This window comes from Carassius gibelio, chromosome B13 (assembly GCF_023724105.1).
Source record: "Carassius gibelio isolate Cgi1373 ecotype wild population from Czech Republic chromosome B13, carGib1.2-hapl.c, whole genome shotgun sequence".
Classification (NCBI taxonomy): Eukaryota; Metazoa; Chordata; class Actinopteri; order Cypriniformes; family Cyprinidae; genus Carassius; species Carassius gibelio.
In genome coordinates this window covers 2,067,185-2,079,695 of record NC_068408.1, presented here as the reverse complement: position 1 = coordinate 2,079,695, position 12,511 = coordinate 2,067,185, and the positions used below count along the sequence as shown (strand labels likewise).

At 35.6% G+C, this 12,511-nt stretch overlaps 1 protein-coding gene across 2 annotated transcripts in view; it reads right to left on the bottom strand.

Annotated features, from left to right (window-relative positions):
* LOC127969950 (gamma-aminobutyric acid receptor subunit pi-like) overlaps window positions 1–12,511 on the bottom strand; it is a 39,114-nt gene that overhangs the window by 16,977 nt on the left and 9,626 nt on the right. For both annotated transcript variants that reach the window (XM_052572122.1, XM_052572123.1), the window contains exon 2: window positions 11,787–11,867. In XM_052572122.1, coding sequence (XP_052428082.1) covers window positions 11,787–11,830 — 44 coding nt within the window. In that variant the 5' untranslated portion in view covers window positions 11,831–11,867. The remainder of the gene's footprint in view (window positions 1–11,786; window positions 11,868–12,511) is intronic.

The following is a 12,511-nucleotide window of genomic DNA, read 5'->3' as shown; positions in this document are numbered from 1 at the left end:
TCTTCCATCCATCGCTCAATAGATTTACAGTCATTTTTGATTCTTCATCAAATCAAACAACAGGCATCTGAGAGTCACTTCACCATCATTTCATCATTTATTTGAGAAAACCAGTGTCCTATACACACTTCGAGTCACTGATCTTCACTACAAAACCCTAAATAAAAGCTTAAATGTTTGGTTTAACTTGAAGAAATTATGACAAATATATACCTTCTGTGCATATCCTACATCAGCCTTTTTTTTTACACATTTAAAAAAATATGTTTTTAATATTTAATATTTAAGAGTTTATATATCTCTATTATCATAACAGTCTCCAGAATCCAGAAATGGAGAACAATGGAATTTGGGAAAAATTAAACAGATTTCGTAACACCCTAGACTGAATTACATGCATCTTTCCCACGAGATCTCTGCTAAAAACATCTACGGTGATATAAACAGTACAGCAAACTCTCCACTGGTTAACGCATTTCTATTTTAATTACTCGACAGTTATACATTTATTCACTTAAATGCATCTTAAAAGACCACACACACGTTCTCTGAGCATCTGCTGTATATGAATCCTCTCAGGACATGAGTTCAAGAGCTCTTCAGTGAGTCAACAGGCTCAGAAACACCTCTCAAGGGACAGCTATGGATTAAACCTGAACGGCCAGGACTCTGCTGTGAAAGCACCCAGACAGCTGCGGTGGATTGATTACGCCACACATGCACTTTCTGATGATTGTGAGCTGTCGTTATCCTGCGATACCATTCAGACGCTCCTGGAAGACTCACAGATTAGAGAAGATTACTGTCGCTCCTCTACAGCGGCGAAAAACATGAGAAGTGTTCAGCATGTCACTTCGTTCTCATTCGTCCATTTGTTCTGGATGTGATAAATGTCTCTTGCTGACGTTAATCTAGTTTTGTGTCTCTCTGTGCAGCTAAATATAAACGTGTCTGCAAACCTTCAGTGTCTGACATGACTGTGATTCTCAACAGAAATGGGGCATTAGTCTGAAAACCCGGATGGAAAACATGGGATCCAGTCATTCACTTATAACCCTGAATATGGATGAATACAATTCACTGCTGTTCACTTAATCAGATACTAGTGCTTGGGAATATCAAGTCTGAAAATACTGCTATATGAACATTTCACCATTTCATTTGAACAAAAACTACTGTAAGAAACACACAGGAACTCAAAGGTCTTCACTACACCCTGGCAAAATAAAAGTTTGGTTCAACTTGAAGAAATTACACTGTAAAACAAGTGGACAACATTTTTTTTTTTTTACTGTTGCACAGTTGAATTTGCTTTTTTTAACTATAACAATGACACTAATACAGTTTATTAAATGATTATTGGTTGAGGGATATAAATATTTTTCTTCCATGTTTTATTTTTCATTTTATTTTCGCCAAACAATGAAATTGAAATAAATTTAATTTGATAAAATTTGTAAATATTAGATAAACTGTTCAAGTTTTACGCATTAATTTGATTACCACAACTATTTTTTTTTCCATAATAAATCTATAGTAAATCATAAAACAACGAATATAGAATTTACATCATCACAACATTTATGAAAAAATAAATAAATAAATAAATAAATAAAATCAGGGCACTTTAAATGTAAAGAATTTCTTTAAATGTAAAGAAAAATACAATTTATATTTAATTAAACCATAAAAACTTAATCTAGAAAAATTAAATGTAATTAAAAGTAATTTCTGAAAAGTTTTTAATATTTGACAATATTTAATAGTGCACTAATATTTTTTTCATTTTAATAAATTGTTCAATTGTTAAAGTTTGGACATCATTTTTGATTATTAACATTTAATTACACCAAAAAAAAAGTTAAAAAATAAATAAAATAAAATAAAAATACAATTGCCAACATGGAATTTATAGAAAAACAGAAGATTTCCAGGAAAAAAATGGCAATGTTGATTTATTATTATTTTTTTTACATTTAATTCATTACATAGACATCTTATTGATGATCACATTTAAATTAAATCAAGTTCACCTGAATCAAGTTAAATTTAAGAATACAACAGATTTATAAAGCCCTGGGCATGTCTTATGCTGTGTTCACACCAAACGCGAATAGAGCGTCTGGCGCGAATGATTTCAATGTTAAGTCAATGCAAAGGCGCGTTTACGCGCGTCTGGAGGTCTCGCGGCGCGAATGGGGCGTTAAGCGCGGCGCGGAAGACGCGAATTCGCCTCATTCGCGCGTCTAGTTCGCGCGAATGACGCGAATTGACGCGCGAATAGAGCGCTTCGCGCGAAACGCGCGTTAAGCGCGAATGGTGCTTTTTGTGCATTTAGCGTTTGACGCGAATTCGCGTCTGCCGCCCGAGTTGAAAAATTTGAACTTTGGCGTCAATTCGCGCCGCGTTAACCAATCAGGAGCCTGCTAGAAGTCACTCATTCAACAGTGTGTTCCTTCAGCCTCCAGTTGTGCAGGAATACCCTTCTCCACTCATTCAACAAGGAGGAACGACAGATGTTGTCAGTGAGCAGTCAACCGGCGCTATATGACAAAAGTTCATATTTCTATAGAGACAGGAATAAAAATGACCTATATATATATAAAACATATTAATAGATAAATTTAATATAGGCCAAAGATAAGAAACGTTTCATTTTACCCCAAACGAATTATATATTATCTTGAACCACTAAAGACACATCAGAGCCAGCGGCAAATGTCAGAAGATCTAGCCGAGGTAAGGCTACTCTCGGCGGATACATGATGACGGAGCTCCCGCTGATCGCATGGAGCTCATCTCCGAGATCGGCGAAACACATTTTTTAAATAGACGCTGTCATTATAAATAAACCGCATATTTGAGTTTTAAACAACTACATTCTCGCCTGAAATACTTTAAAAACTACATTTCATGCCACAATAACAGTAATATTTTGAACATTATCCGAACAAAAATGGCGGTTGAAAATGCTGCGTGAACTCAGCTGGCAGAAGCCCCCCCATGACGCGAATTCGCGTCTGTTGTGAAATTAATTCCACGCACGAATGAAGCGAATTACTCGCGCGAATGAAGCGAATGATCTCAAAATGGTCAAGCGGCAAACTAGGCGCGGTAGACGCGAATTTGACGCTCTATTCGCGTTTGGTGTGAACACAGCATTATACAATCACAAATTGATTAAAGTCCCAGATTACTGCACTTAAAGGGACAGTTCACCCAAAAATGAAAATTCTGTAATTAATTACTCTTCCTCATGTAGTTTCAAACCCATAAGACCTTCGTTCATCTTCGCAACACAAATTAAGATATTTTAAAAATAATCTGAGCGCTCTCAGACCCTCCCTAAACAGCAATGCTACTGAAATGTGCCCAGGTCCAGGTTTGGAACGACATGAGGGCGAGTAATTAATGACAAGATTTTCATTTTGGGGTGAACTTTCCCTTTAAATCACCTCTAATGCTGTGTTCACACCAAACGCGAATAGAGCGTCTGGCGCGAATGATTTCAATGTTAAGTCAATGCAAAGGCGCGTTTACGCGCGTCTGGAGGTCTCGCGGCGCGAATGGGGCGTTAAGCGCGGCGCGGAAGACGCGAATTCGCCTTATTCGCGCGTCTAGTTCGCGCGAATGACGCGAATTGACGCGCGAATAGAGCGCTTCGCGCGAAACGCGCGTTAAGCGCGAATGGTGCTTTTTGTGCATTTAGCGTTTGACGCGAATTCGCGTCTGCCGCCCGAGTTGAAAAATTTGAACTTTGGCGTCAATTCGCGCCGCGTTAACCAATCAGGAGCCTGCTAGGAGTCACTCATTCAACAGTATGTTCCTGCAGCCTCGGGTTGTGCAGGAATACCCTTCTCCACTCATTCAACAAGGAGGAACGACTGATGTTGTCAGTGAGCAGTCAACCGGAGCTATATGACAAAAGTTCATATTTCTATAGAGACCGGAATAAAAAGGACCTATGTATATATATAAAACATATTAATAGATAAATTGAATAAAGGCCAAAGATAAGAAACGCTTCATTTTACCCCAAACGAATTATATTTTATCTTGAACCACTAAAGGGACATCAGAGCCAGCGGCAAATGTCAGAAGATCTAGCCGAGGAAAGGCTACTCTCGGCGGATACATGATGACGGAGCTCCCGCTGATCGCATGGAGCTCATCTCTGAGATCGGCGAAACACATTTTTTAAATAGACGCTGTCATTATAAATAAACCGCATATTTGAGTTTAAAACAACTACATTCTCGCCTGAAATACTTTTAAAACTACATTTCATGACACAATAACAGTAATATTTTGAAAATTATCCGAATAAAAATGGCGGTTGAAAATGCTCCGTGGACTCAGCTGGCAGAAGCCCCCCCCATGACGCGAATTCGCGTCTGTTGTGAAGTTAATTCCACGCGCGAATGAAGCGAATTACTCGCGCGAATGAAGCGAATGATCTCAAAATGGTCAAGCGGCAAACTAGACGCGGTAGACGCGAATTTGACGCTCTATTCGCGTTTGGTGTGAACACAGCATTATATCAAAACTACAAATACAGCAAATCCACCTCTAATGTCTCTCTGTTTACAGTGAGCTTATAATAAAACATAAGCAGAATAAAACATGAGTGATGAGCGAGTGTGAGCTCCAGCGTGTCAGAGCGTCTCGGACTGTGTGGGACGTGTCTCCTGCAATATTACACACGTCCTCGAGGACACAGACAGACTCCTCAGGACAGAGAAGAGCCTCAAATCTGATGGAAATTATCCAAAGATTGCATTTGGTAGACGAATAATGACACGCATGAATATTTTAAACAGAGTCTTGAAGCAATATTGTGTGGATCGACCTACTTAAGGTTTTATTTTAATGCTGCAGCCGCTGTTATTGGTGGGATGTATGCAACCTCCAAATCACATTTACTACAAGTAGTGAATAAAAGAAGAATGCAATCAAGACGCTCTGTTAGTGAGCATTCAACTAGAGGTTTATTACAGCCAACCCAGCAGGAGTGTGATGCAAAACATCCCTGCGAGATTCACAATATAAGAAACAATAAGCGTCTGAATGTGTTTGTGGACACACTGACAGCTGGTTCTTACTCGAGAGGTCAAGCATACAGTGGGGATATTTTCTGCTTATTAATTCAGCAATAACTGCCTCCTTCATGTCAGTAAGTGCTCCTGAGAGAAGTCATTACTACATTCAGCAGTGTAGATATCAACTGAGTGCTACTCACAGGGGAAAACGCCTGACCATTTGTCTTTATAGTCGGACTGCATTTGTGAGATTATTCATGGATTTTTTTTAAGCCGAAGGGAATGTTTTGCTCAAATGATGTGGAGAAACATTTGTGGTGGTGCACAAAAAATATGGATGGCCTATATATAAAATAAACTGATAAATAAAATAGAAAATATATATATAAAAAATATAGAACAAATCTAAATAATACAGATAAATGAAACAAATAAAAAAAAAAATAGAAAAAAATATTAAATTATTTTTATTAAATATAAAAAAATCTAAAATATTTAAAATATACAAATATGCATTATATATATTATATACATATGTTATATTACATACTGCCAACCCTTTTGAGTACTAGTTGAAGAAGGTCTTTATTTTGAAGAAAGTGTTTGTATTATTTTATTTTTGGCACATATGCACAGGAGTTGGCTGCATTGATTTTCAGACCTGGACCAGACGCTCGGTGTGTTTCACGCTGCTTGTTTTGTCAGCTTAAGGTTAATCATCTGGAAAATCACCACACCAGGAAAATGATTTATTCAGTTTTCTCTGCTAGAGTAAATCAGGTAAATAAACAAGACTCATTAATTAACAACACATCACTGCGATCACGAAACAACCCTGACACGAGCATCCACAGCTTGTCCTCTTTCCACACCAACTGCTTTAAGAAATCACCGAAAAACACTAATAACATCAACTCGAGTAAGTGAGGACTATCTGTGCTCCGCTGCATGTGAGCGGTGCATTAGGATCTCTCAGCATGGTTGCTATAGCAACTGCTCTCATTTTAAAAGTTACTGAGGGGGAAAAAAAAAAGTTACATTTGAGGATCGTTTCTAGAAAGCTTGGAAGTTACTGTTACTGACTAACACTCATACTGGGGGTTACGTTTAAAGTTTATCAAGCACATTTATTATTTAGTACCAGAATCATCAAATGACATTAAAATCCTGTTGGTTGGTTCTCACCACAGTCCGTAAAAAGCGAGAGAAACCAAAAACAAAAGACAACTTCGGATTCAAACAGCATTTCAGATAAGTTTAATAAGGTTAAAATCTCATATATATGCACATCTATTTACTCTCTGCGTGGAAAACATGTACATGAACGCGCTGCTGCAGATCTGAGCACTAACTAGGGCTTATTCTGCTGTGTTTATAAAGCTTTTAGATGAGTTTGTTACAAAAAAAAAAAAAAAAAACGGTTGAGTTTGTGCCGAACTCTTAATGCAAAGCAAAAACACACACTCTCCTTCGATCCATGAAGGTTTCTCTCAGTTAATGCACACAATCTCTCAGTCTGAAGTATCTGTCACAGCAGATCAACACATGCTGTTGTGAATAATTACTGGAAGAGAAGGATAAAACACTCAGTCTCATGAATAATTTATTATTGCATTGACGTACTATAGTCCTTTGCCACAAATTGTATGATGTAGATTTTAAACCTGGGAGATGAAAACAGCACAGCACAGTTTTCTCCAACTATTAAAATGAACGGATGCTAGCATGGTCTTCTGTGATGTGCAATAAATGCCACACATTTCAGAAAAAGTAGCGTGGGGTTTCATGACCGGTTAAAGTTCACAGCGCAGCACCGACACGCTAATTAATAATAGATTTAAAATCTTGGTTTTAGTTATTTGTCAGAAATATTTTAATCACACATGAGTTTGACTTTAATATGGCTGTTTAAACTTCTCAAAGTGCCTAAAGGAATGAGTCTCTGGTTAATTAAATACTTATGTAATCTGATCTGGTGAAGATCTTCACGTCTCGTATCACTTAACCACACGTTAATCCATATCTTCATGCGTGCGGTGCATTGAGACGCTCTCATGTGTGTATGCTCGTATGTGAGCGAGTGTATGTTCGTGTCTTTGTGTGTTATTCTGCACACGAGCAGCTTTTAAGATTTAATTTCATATGAATCCTCTTTATCTTTGCTGGCGTGTGAATCCCTCGCAGGCTCGTTCTCGGCATCATGACGCTCTTCGATCTCACTTAACATGTTTGGTTTTACAGTGTTCATGATTTCTCTGCATTTCAACGATAATGAATGACAAGAATCAGCTGACGTGAGCACTGAAGGAGATCAAAATATTCATTCTGTATTTCCTACAGATAATGAAGCATTTGATCGCAGCTAATACACTATTATATCTATTCAAAACGACTTATATAAGAGAAACAAGAGCAATTCATGCTAATCTAGTAATATAGCTGGTGCCAAACAGAAAATACAACTGTAAAACCTAAAAAAAAACTACTTTGAAGATATTTTAACTAAAGATAATAAAAAAGGAAAAGTAATCATTCAATATAATTAAACTGTGTCTTGTAAACAAATCTAAGTTAAATTCATATAAATCACATAATTTCTTCTACACTATTATTCAAAAGTTTGGGGTCAGTAAGATTTTTTTGAGAAAGTATAATCATTACATTTATTAAAAGTGACAGTAAATATATATAATGTTATAAAAGATTTCTATTTCAAGTAAACACTGTTCTTTTGATCTTACTGTTCATCTGTGAATCCTGAAAAATAAAATGTATCACAGTTTCCACAGAAATATTGAGCAGCACAACTGTGTTCAACACTGATAATAATCAGAAATGTTTCTTGAGCAGTAAATCATCATATTTTCATGATTTCTGAAGATCATGTGACACTGAAGACTGGAGGAATGATGCTGGAAATACAGCGGAGCATCACAGAAATACATTACACTTTAACACAGATTCACACAGAACACAGATATTTTAAATTGTAATAATATTTTAAATTTTTTTTACCGTATTTGTGATTAAATAAATGCAGCTTTGGTGAGTGAAAGTCCAAAGTTTTGCACTTCCCATGTGTTGTAATCGCATCACAACCCATTATAAATGAAGGTTTCTTAATGTTATACTCATTTAATAATTCCACACTGGTATAAACACCACGACAAACCCAAACCGTACACGAGATCTATAAATAATGTTCCTCTACACACTACTTCACACAGCTCTCATGTTTTCTAGTTTTCTGTGTGGTTTCATCTGTCTGTGTGTTTAAAACAAGACTGTGTCGTGATGAGTGTTATTTCTGCTACTCTTGGATCTTCTCTTGCTTTGTTCTCTCCCAGCAAATAGAATGTTGGAGATGAAAAAGAGGAAAAAATGTATCATTCTGTCCCAGACGAGTGAGAGAGAGACATAAAACAAGACACAGACGTGTTGTTACTCAAGGACAGCCTCCATAACCTCACATCTACACAACACTGAACCAACATTATCAGTTAATCCCGGATAAAAGCTATATTTACTTGTTAAAAAATGTATTAATTATATATAAAAACATACAAAATAATTACCAAAACTAAGCCTCATCTAATTAAATCCAGATTTTTTTTTTTCATTTTAAAAGAAACTAATACAATCTGCTGCTGAAGAGTACATCTGAAATAAATGTAGTGTAGTTACAGCCATCACTATATTGACAATATAACACAGCACAACACAAGGGATAGTCCTGAATTTAATCCCTGCATAAAAGTAGCATTTAACCCAAATAATGTAAACAGCTCCCTGTAAACATGGCCATTCTCTCTGTTGTAGGACGTAAACAATGAGCAGGATAAGTGAGATACTAATGCTTTTCTTCCTGTCTTTCCATGTTTAGTGCCCGAATCTACTGGCAAATGATGCAAGACGTGCTGAAGATAAAAGAGACTCGTTTCTTTAATCTCACTCTGCCTTTTTCTGATAACCAGCGGATGAAATGATACCCGCAGCTCAGTTTCTGTTTTTGTCTGCGTGCATGTGTCCATGATACATTTTCCTGCATCGCAACAAAACAAATCAGGCTCTGTTTCATTAGAGATGAGACCTGACGCTCTGAAGAGATTCTAATGAGATAAATAAGAATTATTTTTTTTATTTTTTTCTATTGCATTGTGCTTTGTTTTTGCATGCGATAACAAACTAGCAGCATGGCCAGTGTAGTCTGAATCTCAATCAACGTTGATTCCTTTAAATTGATAAAAACCAAACTCACGAATCAATCACTAACTCACGAGTTACATTTCACAAAAGCATCAGAAGCACAATCAGATCAGAGTAACCACTGTCAATCTACAATCTGTTATACAAGTCATATCTATTTATCACTTTGCAATACAGTTTGTAGCTTTTATAAACAAGAAAATAAGAGAGTATTGATTGATCTTGCAAAGTTATTCAATTATGAAAAGCAATTTCAGTTGTAAATAGTGTTTCAACGGACCACAAATCTCACGGTTTCGGATCATATTATGGTTTTTGGGCCACGGATCAGATCATTTTTCAGATCAATAAGAAAATAAATAAAAAAATTAACTTTGCTTTCCATTACTTAAAGCTAAGTACTTCTTCGATACCACAGCAAGATCATGCAGAATATATGCTTTATAAGCACTAACAAACAGCCAATATGTTAATAACAGGCATACGAATAATCAACTAGTTAATAGTGAGAATTGGTTCCTTTATTAATGTGTTACCAAATATATGGGTAACACTTTATAATAACTGCACACTATTAATCATTAATTAAGCATTAGTAAACAGATAATTCATATTCATATTAATTTATAAAGCATTAATAGACAGTAATAATCAGTTTATAAATACAGATATAAATGCTTTATTCTTGATTTAAAAGCATATTTATAAGGCGTTTAATAATTGTATTTTCATACTTTATTCAATTTATCATTTCTCAATGAAGTTTAGCATTATTTACACACCAGTTATTTAGGAGTTGCCAGTGATTCATAAGATCACAAGAAATGTAGTAAATTCAGGTAATTATAAAGCATTTAGTAGTGGTCAGTTAACTATTTACATGAGCTCATCTAAAGTGAGGACTAGTTATGCCTTGTAAAGCATTTATAAAGGATATTTACAGGCTCAGTTATCTTCTAAACAAAAAACAGAAACAAACACAACACAGTGATAACAGAACATAGAAATATTAAAAGCCTGTAAATCTCATTTGTAAAAGCTTTACAAGGCATAAATAGTCCTCACTTTAGATGAGCTCACAAAAATAGTTAACAACTACATATGTTTTATAACTACCTGAATTACAGTAGAAATGCATGTTAATAAACCATTTATTAACACTATAAGTAACTATTACTATATGTCTGAATAAAAAGATGTATGAATGCACATTTAAATAGTTTATTAATCAGTTACTTACAATTTCTAAGTGATCTTATGAACCACTGACAACTCCTTAATAACTGGTGTGTAAATAATGCTATACTTAATTTAGAAATGATAAATTGATCATTAATAAAGTATGAAAAAACAATTAATAAATACATTATAGATATGCTTTTAAATCAGGTATAAAGCATTTATATCTGTATTTATAAATGATAATAATGCTTTATAAATTATGAATTAACTGTTTCCTAATGCTTAACTAATGATTAATAGCATGCAGTTATTATAAAGTGTTACCAAAATTGGTATAGTAACAACCACTTTATATGACTATGGTCCGGTTTGTTTTGACCAAGATTGTGACTCCTAAATGAACAATCCCAGAAGATTAAATCATAATTCTTTGAAGTTAATAATCACATAATTTAATCAATCTCATTTAATAATGTTCAGGATTCCTTCCCCAAATTAAAAATGAAGCACACAGGCACCTAAACTATTTGACATCTATTTTGATTCTGAAATGCGAGTGAAGGCTCACACTGTTGATGCTCAGGATTGTGATGTGGCTGAATCGTGTGTGTGTGTGTGTGTGTGTGTGTACAGAGGAGGATCTGGTGAGGCCACACATGTGAAGCGTGCCTGCGTCACTCGTCTCCAGTATTGATGATAATCAGAGGAACGACAGGCACACGAGCCGTGAAAGAGCCTGAATCAAAGCGCTGCGGGATCGAGGCGAGTGTCAGAAAACATCAATCTGAGTTACACTATCAGGCCCAGAGACGATCACATGTGCCGTGAGCTCATGCACATGTGTGTTTGCGTGTGTGAGGGGAAACTGAGTGTGAAAACGCTCCCAAACACATTTACAGAGTTCACTGACACCAGCATCCATCTGGAATAAACTACAGCCTTCGTTTCTGTCTACCGTTCGAGTAATAAATCCACACCATAGACTGCACCAAGCTGCACGATTAATCAAAATAAAACCACAATCTCAATACGGCGTACTGCAAATCTCAAATTTTAAACTCTGCAATATAAGTTTATAGATTCTACAGTGAATATTACAATAGTAATATTTTCTGAGACTGAGATTAACTACAAACAGTCAGAGCAGAAATGCATTTCTGTGTTATTTTCATTGGTTTCCTGACCCTTTACGAACATTTCACAATGAGGAATAGTTCACTCAAAGTATGCCTTTCTTTCTTGAAATGAAAAACTAGAAAAATATTTGCCATTTAACTAATTCTTAAATGAAATGTTGAATAATGACACCATTTAAAGTTAAACGCACTCTTCCAGTCAGATTCAGAAACTTCCTCTTACCTGCTGATGAAGAGGAGGGTGAATAAAGAGCTGAAGAAGGTCATGGTGAGACGGAGAGGGCTTCAGTCCGCTGGAGTCTGTCTGAGGAGAACAGAAGCAGGTCACAGAAACGCTTCGGCAGAAGAACGACCGAACTACTGAAGCTTATAGCTGCTGGATTCATATCATACATTATATTCATACAGCACTTCATTATTTCATATTATAAGGTCCACTTATATTATAAAGATTTACTGTGGGTGAAATTAAATTTTTATGATCATTTTCCACCCTCTCTGAGCAGTATAATTAAATAGGGGTGGTCATTTTTAGTCGTTTTGTCAGTCAACCATATACAGTATAACACTTCATTTCAACATTTACTCTCCTAATCCAGCCATATGCAAAGCATGCTGGGAACACACAATGTTCTGACAAGTCTCACTTAATGTCAAAATAATAATAATAATAAAATATCCAGGTCATCCCAACACAAATGGGTTAAATAAACTTCTCTATTTTTCATAGTTAAGTAGATTGAATAATATAAAATTAGGTAATGACAGACTGATCAGCAATTGTTACTTTTAATTTAATAGCTACACTGTGGAAGCAGCAAAAAAATATTATTTCAGCGTTATTTATTTCAGTGACTTCATTTACAAAAATAAAAAGATTACGATTGGGATTAATAATATTAAAGACAAAGACAATAACACACTTTAAAAAAGGCGATTAAAAAAATA